The sequence below is a fragment of the Pseudophryne corroboree genome, chromosome 6 (assembly GCF_028390025.1).
Source record: "Pseudophryne corroboree isolate aPseCor3 chromosome 6, aPseCor3.hap2, whole genome shotgun sequence".
Taxonomy (NCBI): Eukaryota; Metazoa; Chordata; class Amphibia; order Anura; family Myobatrachidae; genus Pseudophryne; species Pseudophryne corroboree.
The window spans coordinates 458,066,439-458,081,770 of record NC_086449.1 but is presented as its reverse complement, the minus strand read 5'-3'; the positions used below and the strand labels follow the sequence as shown (position 1 = coordinate 458,081,770).

At 47.2% G+C, this 15,332-nt stretch overlaps 1 protein-coding gene across 3 annotated transcripts in view; it reads left to right on the top strand.

The window, feature by feature from the left end:
- Positions 1-15,332, top strand: part of PLXNB2 (plexin B2) — a 357,268-nt gene that overhangs the window by 308,380 nt on the left and 33,556 nt on the right. For all 3 annotated transcript variants that reach the window (XM_063927157.1, XM_063927155.1, XM_063927156.1), the window contains 5 exons: positions 7,748-7,848; positions 8,799-9,028; positions 9,199-9,377; positions 9,905-9,971; positions 10,206-10,352. In XM_063927157.1, the coding sequence (XP_063783227.1) occupies positions 7,748-7,848; positions 8,799-9,028; positions 9,199-9,377; positions 9,905-9,971; positions 10,206-10,352 (724 nt within the window). The remainder of the gene's footprint in view (positions 1-7,747; positions 7,849-8,798; positions 9,029-9,198; positions 9,378-9,904; positions 9,972-10,205; positions 10,353-15,332) is intronic.

Here is a 15,332-nt window from a genome sequence, read left to right as displayed (position 1 = left end):
ACTGAACATGAACTGAATTGCAGCATGCTATACTACTGACCCAATTAATTTAAGACAATGTTTTATAATAAACGTAGGCAGAATACATCTATTGCTTTAATGAACATGAAAAAAAATGGCTTATTCATAAATACACGTTTTACAGAAAAACGTGACGTGATATGCAAAATCAGGAGTCATTTTCGTATTCAGAAGCCAAAAATCTATACAGAAGGAGTCACGCTAATCGTGGCTCTGTCTGTGCCTATTCGCGCCCAGCGAGGCGGACCGCTGGGAGCGAGCGGGGCTCACGTGCATTGTAGATGCACACGCACCCCTTTCAAAGTGAATGGGAGCGTCTGTGTACATTCGGCGGCGGGCAGAGGCACTGGCACGCCGCTCGCCCTGTCTGCAATGTGCGTGACTCCATCTGTAAGTATCAAATTCATTAAAAAAAAGCTTTTTCATCATAATCAGCCCTTCAGAGCCATGATAACACATGGGTCTTATCACGGATCCCATGTGTTTTCGGCCAATAGCGGCATGTTGTTCAGCCAAAAAAAAACGCCCTTTAATAGGATAATCCGGTACTCAACATCGGTCTAAAATCACAAACTTTTTTGCCCAAAAAATTAACATGGCTAATAGGGTACCCTCCATAATGTTAATTTTTCTAGCATATAAAAACTTATGTTAATAAAGTTAAAGATTTGCTTAACAATTAAGTTTTGTATTGTAGTAGTACTACAATAATTGGACAAAACAAAATGTAAAAACCCTTAATCATCCTTAATATCTCTACAGCTATGTAAAATGTGTTAGATTTACAAGATTTTGCTGAGATTGCCACTTCATAATAAATATAATAAATATGAAATTATTTTAAACAACAATCGAACAAAATGTAGTAACAAACTTTGTTACCACTATCTCGTGGACATTGTTAGGTTGAACCTACTCGCCGACATGCTAATAATGAGATGTGAAGCATTTTAGCAGTGTCTGCTTTAGAAATTAAAGCATGATGGTAAAGCATTATGTTTGAAGCTGTAAAGCCAACATTGTTAGAAGGTTTTCCATCATATGATTAGCATGTTGGCTTGGCTTGTAGACATAGTGATTGTCCAAATGGCTACTACATCCCACATGCGCTAGAGTAGTACTGCGGAACGATGATTGACCTCACACCAAGGGGTATATTCAATTGAAGTTGGATCCATTCTGACATTCATTTGTCGGAATGGATCCGACTTGGGCTATTCAATGTCATCTCGATTCGACTTTTAAAAAAAAGTCGAATTGAGATGCAGGAGCTAGACGGGGGGGGGGGGGGAGAGCCGCGGGCAGACTGGGGAGAGCAGCGCTACGGCAACGGCTATAGTCTGCCCGCGGCTCTCCCCTGCCCCCCCCCCCCTCTGTCACTCTGCCTCAGTCTCCACGTCCCTCCGCTCCCCATCCCCGCAGGTCTCGCTTGCTAGAGCCGGGTGGATGCTGCTGTGACATCCTCCAGCACTGCTTTCCCCCCGTCTGGCTGCCCGAGGCTTTCCCCCGTCTCCCCACGACTCTTCCTTCTCACCTCCACAGTCCCTCATCTCAGTCCGACATCTCGGACTGAGATGGTCGGAAACGGGGCCAAATTCTGTTGAATTTGGCCCTGTTTCCCTCAAAAATACGTGAATCGGCAACTGTACCACCGATTCACGTACTATTCGACAAGTCGACTTCCCACACTTTTCAACAGACGGCAGCTTTCGACCCTAACCTTTGGATATATTAATAGAGCTATTAATAGAGTTTGTGCTGTGGGGCTAAATGGGTGCGGTGTACATTTTGTATTAGATATGTACTCTTCGGGTGGAATTCAAATATTTGAAAAGTCAGTTGGGAGTCTGTTTTTTCCTATCTAATAGATAGGAAAAAACAGTCTATTAGATAGGAAAAAACAGACTCCTAACTGACTTTTCAAACATTTGACTCTCCCCCTTTTTGTCTTTGAATTATATTTATAGTCTATTTAATTATACTTTCTCTGACGTCCTAGTGGATGCTGGGAACTCCGTAAGGACCATAGGGAATAGACGGGCTCCGCAGGAGACTGGGCACTCTATAAGAAAGATTTGGTACTATCTGGTGTGCACTGGCTCCTCCCTCTATGCCCCTCCTCCAGACCTCAGTTAGATTTCTGTGCCCGGCCCGAGCTGGTTGCACACTGGGGGCTCTCCTGAGCTTCTAGAAAGAAAGTTTAAATTAGGTTTTTTATTTTACAGTGAGACCTGCTGGCAACAGGCTCACTGCATCGAGGGACTAAGGGGAGAAGAAGCGAACCTACCTGCTTGCAGCTAGCTTGGGCTTCTTAGGCTACTGGACACCATTAGCTCCAGAGGGATCGACCGCAGGACCCGTCCTTGGTGTTCGTTCCCGGAGCCGCGCCGCCGTCCCCCTTACAGAGCCAGAAGCATGAAGATGGTCCGGAAAATCGGCGGCAGAAGACTTCAGTCTTCACCAAGGTAGCGCACAGCACTGCAGCTGTGCGCCATTGCTCCTCATACACACTTCACACTCCGGTCACTGAGGGTGCAGGGCGCTGGGGGGGGGGCGGCGCCCTGAGCAGCAATAAAAACACCTTGGCTGGCAAAATAGCCACAATATATAGCCCCAGAGGCTATATATGTGGTAATTACCCCTGCCAGAATACAGAAAAATGCGGGAGAAAAGTCAGCCGAAAAAGGGGCGGAGCCATCTCCCTCAGCACACCGGCGCCATTTTCTCTTCACAGTGTAGCTGGAAGACAGCTCCCCAGGCTCTCCCCTGTAGTTTTCAGGCTCAAAGGGTTAAAAAGAGAGGGGGGGCACTAAATTTAGGCGCAATATTGTTTATACAAGCAGCTATTGGGGAAAATTCACTCAGTGATAGTGTTTATCCCTACATTATATAGCGCTCCGGTGTGTGCTGGCATACTCTCTCTCTGTCTCCCCAAAGGGCTGTGTGGGGTCCTGTCCTCAGTCAGAGCATTCCCTGTGTGTGTGCGGTGTGTCGGTACGGCTGTGTCGACATGTTTGATGAGGAGGCTTATGTGGAGGCGGAGCAGATGCCGATAAATGAGATGTCGCCCCCTGTGGGCCGACACCAGAGTGGATGGACAGGTGGAAGGTATTAACCGACAGTGTCAACTCCTTACATAAAAGGCTGGATGACGTAACAGCTATGGGACAGCCGGCTTCTCAGCCCGCGCCTGCCTAGGCGTCTCAAAGGCCATCAGGGGCTTAAAAACGCCCGCTCCCTCAGATGGCAGACACAGATGTCGACACACACACAATCCACTAGGAACATCCGTTACATGATCCCGGCAATAAAAAATGTGTTACACATTTCTGACATTAACCCAAGTACCACTAAAAACAAAAAAGGGTTTTATGTGTGGGGAGAAAAAGCAGGCAGTGTTTTGTTCCCCCATCAAATGAGTGAATGAAGTGTGAAAAAGCGTGGGTTCCCCCGATAAGAAACTGGTAATTTCTAACAAGTTACTGATGGCGTACCCTTTCCCGCCAGAGGATAAGTTACGCTGGGAGATATCCCCTAGGGTGGATAAGGCGCTCACACGTTTGTCAAAAAAGGTGGCACTGCCGTCTTAGGATACGGCCACTTTGAAGGTACCTGCTGATAAATAGCAGGAGGCTATCCTGAAGTCTGTATTTACGCACTCAGGTACTAGACTGAGACCTGCAGATAGTGCTGCTGCAGCGTGGTCTGTAGCCCTTTCAAACAGGGATACTATTTTGCGAACATAAGACGTCGTCTTATATATGAGGGGTGCACAGAGGGATATTTTGCCGGCTTGCATCCAGAATTATTGCAATGTCCATTCTGTCAGGAGGGTATTAGAGACCCGACACTGGACAGGTGATGCTGACTTTAAAAGGCACATAGAGCCTTATAAAGGTGAGGAATTGTTTGGGGATGGTCTCTGGGACCTCGTATCCACAGCAACAGCTGGGATGAAAATTTTTTACCTCAGGTTTCCTCACAGCCTAAGAAAAGCACTGTATTATCAGGTACAGTCCTTTCGGCTTCAGAAAAGCAAGCGGGTCAAAGGCGCTTCCTTTCTGCACAGAGACGAGGGAAGAGGGAAAAAGCTGCACCAGCAGCCAGTTCCCAGAATCAAAATTCTTCCCCCGCTTCCTCTGAGTCCACCGCATGACGCGGGGGCTCCACAGGCGTAGCCAGGTACGGTGGGGGGCCGCCTCAAAAATTTCAGCGATCAGTGGGCTCGCTCACAGGTGGATCCCTGGATCCTTCAAGTAGTATCTCAGGGGTACAAGCTGGAATTCGAGGCGTCTCCCCCCCGCCGTTTCCTCAAATCTGCCTTGCCGACAACTCCCTCAGGCAGGGAGGCTGTGCTAGAGGCAATTCACAAGCTGTATTCCCAGCAGGTGATAGTCAAGGTGCCCCTACTTCAACAAGGACGGGGTTACTATTCCACACTGGTTGTGGTACCGAAACCGGACGGTTCGGTGAGACCCATTTTAAATTTGAAATCCTTGAACACATACATTAAAAAATTCAAGTTCAAGATGGAATCGCTCAGGGCGGTTATTGCAAGCCTGGAGGAGGGGGATTACAATCCCTGGACATCAAGGATGCTTACCTACATGTCCCCATTTACCATCCTCATCAGGAGTACCTCAGATGTGTGGTACAGGATTGCCATTACCAATTCCAAACACTGCCGTTTGGACTGTCCACGGCACCGAGGGTCTTTACCAAGGTAATGGCAGAAATGATGATACTCCTTCGAAAAAAGGGAGTTTTAATTATCCCGTACTTGGACGATCTCCTTATAAAGGCGAGGTCCAAGGAGCAGTTGTTGGTCGGAGTAGCACTATCTCGGGAAGTGCTACAACAGCACGGATGGATTCTATACATTCCAAAGTCACAGCTGGTTCCTACCACACGCCTACTGTTCCTGGGGATGGTTCTGGACACAGAACAGAAAAAAGTGTTTCTCCTGCAGGAGAAAGCCAAGGAGCTGTCATCTCTAGTCAGAGACCTCCTGAAACCAAAACAGGTATCGGTACATCACTGCACACGAGTCCTGGGAAAAATGGTAGCTTCTTACGAAGCAAAATTCCATTCGGCAGGTTCCATACAAGAACCTTTTAGTGGGACCTCTTGAACAAGTGGTCGGGATCGCATCTTCAGATGCATCGGCTGATAACCCTGTCTCCAAGGACCAGGGTATATCTACTGCGGTGGCTGCAGAGTGCTCATCTTCAAGATGGCCGCAGATTCGGCATACAGGACTGGGTCCTGGTAACCACGGATGCCAGCCTTCGAGGCTGGGGGGCAGTCACACAGGGAAGAAACTTCCAAGGACTTTGGTCAAGTCAGGAGTCGTCCCTACACATAAATATTCTGGAACGGAGGGACATTTACAATGCCCTAAGTCTGGCAAGGCCTCTGCTTCAAAACCAGCCGGTACTGATCCAATCAGACAACATCACGTCAGTCGCCCATGTAAACCGACAGGGCGGCACAAGAAGCAGGATGGCGATGGCAGAAGCCACAAGGATTCTCCGATGGGCGGAAAATCACGTCTTAGCGCTGTAAGCAGTGTTCATTCCGGGAGTGGACAACTGGGAAGCAGACTTCCTCAGCAGACACGACCGACACCCGGGAGAGTGGGGACTTCATCCAGAAGTCTTCCAACTGTTGGTAAACCGTTGGGAAAGGCCACAGGTGGACATGATGGCGTCCCGCCTAAACAAAAAACTAGATATTGCGCCAGGTCAAGGGACCCTCAGGCAATAGCTGTGGACGCTCTAGTGACACCGTGGGTGTACCAGTCGGTTTATGTATTCCCTCCTCTGCCTCTCATACCAAAGGTACTGAGAATAATAAGAAAACGAGGAGGAAGAACGATACTCGTGGTTCCGGATGGGCCAAGGAGAGCTTGGTACCCAGAGCTTACAGAAATAATATCAGAGGACCCATGGCCTCTACCGCTCAGACAGGATCTACTACAGCAGGGGCCCTGTCTGTTCCAAGACTTACCGCGGCTGCGTTGGACGGCATGGCGGTTGAATTCCGGATCCTAAAGCATAAGGGCATTCCGGAGGAAGTCATTCCTATGCTGATAAAAGCCAGGAAAGAAGTAACCGCAAACCATTTCACCGTATTTGGCGAAAATATGTTGCGTGGTGTGAGGCCAGGAAGGCCCCAACAGAGGAATTTCAGCTGGGTCGTTTTCTGCACTTCCTACAGTCGGGAGTGACTATGGGCCTAAAATTGGGTTCCATTAAAGTCCAGATTTCAGCTCTGTCGATTTTCTTCCAGAAAGAACTGGCTTCACTGCCTGACTTTTGTAAAGGGAGTGCTACATATTCAGCCCCCTTTTGTGCCTCCTGTGGCACCGTGGGATCTCAACGTGGTGTTGAGTTTCCTGAAATCACATTGGTTTGAGCCACTTAAAACTGTGGATCTGAAATATCTCACGTGGAAAGTGGTCATGTTATTGGCCTTGGCTTCGGCCAGGCGTGTGTCAGAATTGGCGGCTTTGTCATGTAAAAGCCCTTATCTGATTTTCCATATGGATAGGGCAGAATTGAGGACTCGTCCCCAGTTTCTCCCTAAGGTGGTATCAGCTTTTCACTTGAACCAACCTATTGTAGTGCCTGCGGCTACTAGGGACTTGGAAGATTCCAAGTTACTGGACGTAGTCAGGGCCTTAAAAAATTATATTTCCAGGACGGCTGGAGTCAGGAAAACTGACTCGCTTCTTATCCTGTAGGCACCCAACAAAATAGGTGCTCCTGCTTCTAAGCAGACTATTGCTCGCTGAATTTGTAGCACAATTCAGCTGGAGCATTCTGCGGCTGGATTGCCGCATCCTAAATCAATGAAAGCCCATTCCACGAGGAAGGTGGGCTCATCTTGGGCAGCTGCCCGAGGGGTCTCGGCTTTACAACTTTGCCGAGCTGCAACTTGGTCAGGGGCAAACACGTTTGCTAAATTCTACAAATTTGATACCCTGGCTGAGGAGGACCTTGAGTTCTCTCATTCGGTGCTGCAGAGTCATCCGCACTCTCCCGCCCGTTTGGGAGCTTTGGTATAATCCCCATGGTCCTTACGGAGTTCCCAGCATCCACTAGGACGTCAGAGAAAATAAGATTTTACTCACCGGTAAATCTATTTCTCGTAGTCCGTAGTGGATGCTGGGCGCCCATCCCAAGTGCGGATTGTCTGCAATACTTGTATATAGTTATTGCCTAACTAAAGGGTTATTGTTGAGCCATCTGTTGAGAGGCTCTGTTTTAATTCATACTGTTAACTGGGTATAGTATCACGAGTTATACGGTGTGATTGGTGTGCTGGTATGAGTCTTACCCGGGATTCAAAATCCTTCCTTATTGTGTCAGCTCTTCCGGGCACAGTATCCTAACTGAGGTCTGGAGGTGGGGCATAGAGGGAGGAGCCAGTGCACACCAGATAGTACCAAATCTTTCTTATAGAGTGCCCAGTCTCCTGCGGAGCCCGTCTATTCCCTATGGTCCTTACGGAGTTCCCAGCATCCACTACGGACTACGAGAAATAGATTTACCGGTGAGTAAAATCTTATTTTTAGGTTTTGAAGGGCTATTTTTGTATGGCATAGCATTAACTAAAATAAATTCTCATTATTAACATGCAGTAAAAGTAATAAAGTATGCATTTGGTTATTGTTAGCAATTTGTGTTCAATCTGTATCTGATTTATAACATTGTGTCTAAAGGAGAAAGAGTCAGCAGGCAGAGAGAGAGTATGAAAAAGTGCGACAGCAGCTGGAGGGACTAGAGGAGAGTGTCAGAGACCGATGCAAGAAGGAATTCACAGGTATTACAAACGGTCTTTTTTGGGGAACGGTCGCCTGTAATTCACTTTTAACTGCACCCGGGGCAGTTGAGACACCTAATGGTCCTGTGTGTTTGTTTTCTTTTGGAGTTCTGCCCACGGGGGGGGGGGATGATTTACACCTTCTGGTCTCTTTGGGCTCTTAAATGTTTGTTAAACGTTGCCGCAAAGCAGCAGGACAAGCCACGGGAGGGGGGTCATGACTATGGCACAACGGGAATATAGTGAGGGCGTGACTATTTCTCCCTGCAGCCCCACACCCCTAAAGAATCCAGGGCCCAGATAATCACTACACTCACTCACTCTAGATAGATAGGTAGAGGGATATTAGATATGTATCTATAATTATGTATGTAAATAAATATACTGGTAAGTTAGCTGGTCATTAGAACAGTTAAGACTCTAAAGGTGCATATACATGGTGAGATATTGACTAAGTGCCTATTTTGACTTTACAATTCCCCTTGAACTCCCCGGAGGCCAGAACCACCGATTTTGACTATCTTTACCTGCGATTTTGACTATATACAATTTTGATTATACTAGAAACTAGAGTGTACACAACATAGTCAAAATTGCCTTACCTGCACAGTTTATTTTTTCTTGCGATACCGACCCAAAGGGTGTGCGCTGTTTACACACGGTGCGATGTGTGCTAACTTTTCTTACGATTTTGACTGTATAGTCAAAATTGTAAGAAAACATTGCACCGTGTGTATGCACCTTAAGTTCCACTGGGGTAGGTACTGATGTAATAGCACTACTTGACTAAAATTAATAACTATCAATATTGTATTAATTACATTAAAAACATTTAATTGTTTATTTGTTGAGAAACAAATGTTTATAATAAATCTTAATATTAAATGCTTAAACATCGGCTTTGGTCAATGTCTCCCTATTTAACAATATGTGTGCATGGCTGTTTTCAGATCTTATGATAGAGATGGAGGACCAAACCAGTGACCTGAATGAAGCTGGAATTCCAGTTCTGGATTACAAAATGTACACTGACAGAGTTTTCTTCTGGCCCTCCAAAGATGGAGAAAAAGATGTAATGATCACTGGAAAACTGGACATTCCAGAAGACAGGAGAAAAACTGTAGAGCAAGCATTGAACCAGTTTTCAAACCTTCTCAACAGCAAATCTTTCCTCACTATTGTGAGTATTCATTATTTTTTTTTCTTATTGTCAAACCAATTATCCTAATTATGCAATGTGAGATTTCCTATATAATGCTCAAAATTAGGTTTCTATTGCTTACTTATTCCTCCGCTATGCTAACTACTGTCGATCTTATTTAGTATTTTAATAGCTGTCATTTTTCTTAGTTTATCCACACTCTGGAAAACCAGAAGGACTTCTCTGCCAGGGAAAAGCTTTATTTTGCATCCCTGCTTACGGTCGCTTTGCATGGAAAGCTAGAATATTACACTGATATCATGAACACTCTATTTGTGGAACTGATGGAGCAGTATGTGGCCAAGAATCCTAAGCTTATGCTGAGAAGGTAAGGGATCTTCTAGCTCGTATATATGTGCACATGTGGCTAATACCCTGCAATGCTTTACACGACCACTGGAGATCAGGCTCACTGTCAATGCACCAGATTGCATGGCTGTCCATTTCGGTTCCTCTATATTTTGCACAATGCATCAAATGTATAAGCACTAGATATGAGCGGGTTCGGTTTTACTCGGATCTCAAAACGGTATCTTATTGACTCACGGATGTCACGTGTTTTGGATAGCCAATAAGAAAAATCCAGCTAAAACTGAACTGGCGTTAATTCTGGCGTTAAATCCAAACCCGCTCATCTCTAATAAGCACATGACTGATTTGGCTTTGTCAGGCTCTGTGTGTTACATGCTTTATATGATATGCCCCTAACAACGTGTGTTCCTAGCCAATATGTCTTCATTGGTGTTCCGCATCAGTCATGGATGTGATGTTTAATTAGTGGGCATAATGTAGAAGTATTTTTATCTTCAGCAGATATGCTAATCCATTTGTTTCAATTCTTCATTTTGTTCACAGATCAGAAACAGTGGTTGAGCGGATGCTGTCCAACTGGATGTCCATTTGTTTATATCAATATCTGAAGGTAATGGACTGTGTCATGGATTATATGAGGGTGTTAGCCTGCAGAACATGTGGAGTGTAGGTTCCTGCTTACCCATGCCAGTTTCCAGGCAATGTTATAGACCTGGCCTACACTTCTGGTATTGTGCAGGCAGGTTATGCTGGTGATAAGGATTTAAGATGTTAACGATACCATTAAAATATATCTGCCTATATCAGTTTAGCCGACTGTTTTTCCTTTTTATTTCAAATGCAGGACACAGCTGGGGAACATCTATACAAACTATTCAAGGCAATCAAACACCAAGTGGAGAAGGGGCCTGTGGATGCAGTGCAAATTAAAGCCAAATACACTCTGAATGACACAGGATTACTGGGCGATGATGTAGAATACTCACAGTTGGTAAGTGTGCTCTTTTTTAAATTGGAAAAAATAGAATTGAATAGCTGGCACAGTGGGTTTGTGCTGTCAGCCAAAGCAGTCATTGTGAATAGAACCCCAGAGAGAATTAGGTGCCTGTTCTTCCTGATTTACTACAGAGCGCAGCTATTGTGTATCTGGAGCATTTGATTGAAAGTTTTTATCAAGAGCAAAAGATGATTTTAATCACCTGCAGATTATGTTTAACAGTATGCCTTTTGAAGTATAAATGTGTAGGATACAAACACGAGCATCTGTAATGCCTTAGTCATCAGTAAATATTAAGACTGTGGTGTTTGTGTTAATAATCACAGCAGTGCTGCAATTATTAATATTCTGTATCGTGCATTATTTTTAACCAAAAATATCCTCTATGTAATAACATTAACTCACAGGGACAGAGGTTGCGAGACCTGCTGTGACAGCTACACTATGTAGACAAAAGTGATTGAACACTGACCGCAAATAGATCAATGAGATTTTATTGACGTCAGTACTTTGTAGGTCCACCACGTGCAGCGATTACTGCAGACACCCTTATGGCAAACTGTCCACAGGTTCCTGGACAACAGCAGGCGGTATGTTTTGCCATTCCATCTTAAGTACGGTGACCAACTGTGACACTGCAGTAGGTGGAGTCAGTCTAGAACACACACTTCGCTCCAATTCAGTAGGGTTAAGATCTGGACTCTGAGCTGGCCAGCCCATCTGGGTTACCAAATTTCTCTGACGTCCTAGTGGATGCTGGGAACTCCGTAAGGACCATGGGGAATAGCGGCTCCGCAGGAGACTGGGCACAACTAAGAAAGATTTAGGACTACCTGGTGTGCACTGGCTCCTCCCTCTATGCCCCTCCTCCAGACCTCAGTTAGAATTTTGTGCCCGGCCGAGCTGGATGCACACTAGGGGCTCTCCTGAGCTTCTAGAAAAGAAAGTATAAATTTGTTTTTTTATTTTCAGTGAGATCTGCTGGCAACAGACTCACTGCTACGAGGGACCGAGGGGAGAGAAGCGAACCTACCTGCTTGCAGCTAGCTTGGGCTTCTAGGCTACTGGACACCATTAGCTCCAGAGGGATCGAACACAAGCCCAGCCTCGGTCGTCCGGTCCCGGAGCCGCGCTGCCGTCCCCCTTGCAGAGCCAGAAGCAAGAAGACGTTCCTGGAAATCGGCGGCAGAAGACTTCGGTCTTCATTAAGGTAGCGCACAGCACTGCAGCTGTGCGCCATTGCTCCCCATGCACACCACACACTCCGGTCACTGATGGGTGCAGGGCGCTGTGGGGGGGCGCCCTGGGCTGCAATAAGAGTACCTTACTTGGCAAATTACCACATAATATAGTCATTAAGACTATATATGTGTAAAATCCCCTGCCATAACTTTCCATAAAAAAGCGGGAGAAGTCAGCTGAAAAAGGGGCGGAGCTATCTCCCTCAGCACACTGGCGCCATTTTCCCTTACAGCTCCTCTGGAAGGACGCTCCCCAGGCTCTCCCCTGCAGTTTCCAGACTCCATAGGGTAAAAAAGAGAGGGGGGGGCACTAAATTTAGGCGCAATCTGTGTAATATTAGCAGCTATAGGGGAAAAATCACTGTGTGTAGTGTGAATCCCTGCATTATATAGCGCTCTGGTGTGTGCTGGCATACTCTCTCTCTCTGTCTCCCCAAAGGACTTTGTGGGGTCCTGTCCTCAGTCAGAGCATTCCCTGTGTGTGTGCGGTGTGTCGGTACGGCTGTGTCGACATGTTTGATGAGGAGGCTTATGTGGAGGCGGAGCAAGGGCCGATAAATGTGATGTCACCCCCTGCGGGGTCGACACCTGAATGGATGGACATGTGGAAGGAATTACGTGACAGTGTCAACTCCTTACATAAAAGGTTTGACGACATAGCAGATGTGGGACAGCCGGCTTCCCAGCTCGTGCCTGCCCAGGCGTCTCAAAAGCCATCAGGGGCTCTAAAACGCCCGCTACCTCAGATAGCAGACACAGATGTCGACACGGATACTGACTCCAGTGTCGACGATGATGAGACTAGTGTACATTCCAATAGAGCCACCCGTTACATGATTACGGCAATGAAAAATGTGTTGCACATTTCTGATATTACCCCAGGTACCACAAAAAAGGGTACTATGTTTGGGGAGAAAAAACTACAAGTGGTTTTTCCCCCTTCTGATGAATTAAATGAAGTATGTGAAGAAGCGTGGGCTTCCCCCGATAAGAAACTGGTAATTTCTAAAAAGTCACTAATGGCGTACCCTTTCCCGCCAGAGGATAGGTCACGCTGGGAGACATCCCCTAGGGTGGATAAAGCTCTCACACTCCTGTCAAAGAAGGTGGCACTACCGTCTCCGGACACGGCCGCCCTAAAGGAACCTGCTGATAGGAAGCAGGAGGCTATCCTGAAGTCTGTATATACACACTCAGGTATTATACTGAGACCAGCTATTGCTTCAGCATGGATGTGCAGTGCTGCAGCTGCGTGGTCAGATTCCCTGTCAGAAAATATTGATACCTTAGACAGGGACACTATATTGCTAACCGTAGAGCATATTAAAGACGCAGTCTTATACATGAGAGATGCACAGAGGGATATTTGCCGGCTGGCATCTAAAATAAACGCAATGTCCATTTCTGCCAGGAGAGGATTGTGGACTCGGCAGTGGACAGGAGATGCAGATTCTAAAAGGCACATGGAAGTTTTGCCTTACAAGGGTGAGGAGTTTGGGGATGGTCTCTCGGACCTCGTTTCCACAGCGACAGCTGGGAAGTCAGCATTTTTACCCCATGTTCCCTCACAGCCAAAGAAAGCACCGTATTATCAGGTACAGTCTTTTCGGCCCCAGAAAGGCAAGCGGGTTAGAGGCGCGTCCTTTCTGCCCAGAGGCAGAGGTAGAGGGAAAAAGCTGCAACATACAGCCAGTTCCCAGGAACAAAAGTCCTCCCCCGCTTCCTCTAAGTCCACCGCATGACGCTGGGGCTCCACAGGCGGAGCCAGGTACGGTGGGGGCCCGTCTCAAGAACTTCTGCAACCAGTGGGCTCGTTCACGGGTGGATCCCTGGATTCTACAGGTAGTATCTCAGGGGTACAAGCTGGAATTCGAGACGTCTCCCCCTCGCCGTTTCCTCAAATCTGCCTTGCCGACAGCTCCCCCGGACAGGGAGGCAGTGCTGGAGGCGATTCACAAGCTGTATTCTCAGCAGGTGATAATCAAGGTACCCCTCCTTCAACAAGGACGGGGTTATTATTCCACAATGTTTGTGGTACCGAAACCGGACGGTTCGGTGAGACCCATTTTAAATTTAAAATCTTTGAACACTTATATAAGAAGGTTCAAGTTCAAGATGGAATCGCTCAGAGCGGTGATTGCAAGTCTGGACGAGGGGGATTACATGGTATCACTGGACATCAAGGATGCTTACCTGCATGTCCCCATTTACCCTCCTCACCAGGAGTACCTCAGATTTGTGGTACAGGACTGTCATTACCAATTCCAGACGTTGCCGTTTGGTCTGTCCACGGCACCGAGGGTATTTACCAAGGTAATGGCCGAAATGATGATACTCCTTCGGAAAAAGGGAGTTTTAATTATCCCGTACTTGGACGATCTCCTTATAAAGGCGAGGTCCAGGGAACAGTTGTTGATCGGAGTAGCACTAGCTCGGGAAGTGCTACAACAGCACGGCTGGATCCTGAATATTCCAAAGTCGCAGCTGGTTCCTACAACGCGTCTACTGTTCCTGGGGATGGTTCTGGACACAGAACAGAAAAAAGTGTTTCTCCCGGAGGAGAAGGCCAAGGAGTTGTCGTCTCTAGTCAGAGACCTCCTAAAACCAAAACAGGTGCCGGTGCACCACTGCACGCGAGTCCTGGGAAAGATGGTGGCTTCTTACGAAGCAATTCCATTCGGAAGGTTCCATGCAAGGATCTTTCAGTGCGATCTGTTGGACAAGTGGTCCGGGTCGCATCTTCAGATGCATCGGCTGATAACCCTGTCTCCAAGGGCCAGGGTGTCGCTGCTGTGGTGGCTGCAGAGTGCTCATCTTCTAGAGGGCCGCAGATTCGGCATACAGGACTGGATCCTGGTGACCACGGATGCCAGCCTTCGAGGTTGGGGGGCAGTCACACAGGGAAGAAACTTCCAAGGACTATGGACAAGTCAGGAGACTTCCCTACACATAAATATTCTGGAACTAAGGGCCATTTACAATGCCCTAAGTCAGGCAAGACCCCTGCTTCAACACCAGCCAGTGCTGATCCAGTCAGACAACATCACGGCGGTCGCCCATGTAAACCGTCAGGGCGGCACAAGAAGCAGGATGGCGATGGCAGAAGCCACAAGGATTCTCCGATGGACGGAAAATCGTGTGGTAGCACTGTCAGCAGTGTTCATTCCGGGAGTGGACAACTGGGAAGCAGACTTCCTCAGCAGGCACGACCTCCACCCGGGAGAGTGGGGACTTCATCCAGAAGTCTTCCAAATGATTGTACACCGTTGGGAAAGGCCACAGGTGGACATGATGGCGTCCCGCCTCAACAAAAAGCTAAAAAGATATTGCGCCAGGTCAAGGGACCCTCAGGCGATAGCTGTGGACGCTCTAGTGACACCGTGGGTGTACCAGTCGGTTTATGTGTTCCCTCCTCTGCCTCTCATACCCAAGGTACTGAGAATAATAAGAAGGAGAGGAGTAAGAACTATACTTGTGGTTCCGGATTGGCCAAGAAGAGCTTGGTACCCAGAACTTCAAGAAATGATCTCAGAGGACCCATGGCCTCTGCCGCTCAGACAGGACCTGCTGCTGCAGGGACCCGGTTTATTCCAAGACTTACCGCGGCTGCGTTTGACGGCATGGCGGTTGAACGCCAGATCCTTAAGGAAAAGGGCATTCCGGAGGAAGTCATCCCTACGCTGATTAAAGCTAGGAAGGAGGTGACCGCAAACCATTATCACCGCATATGGCG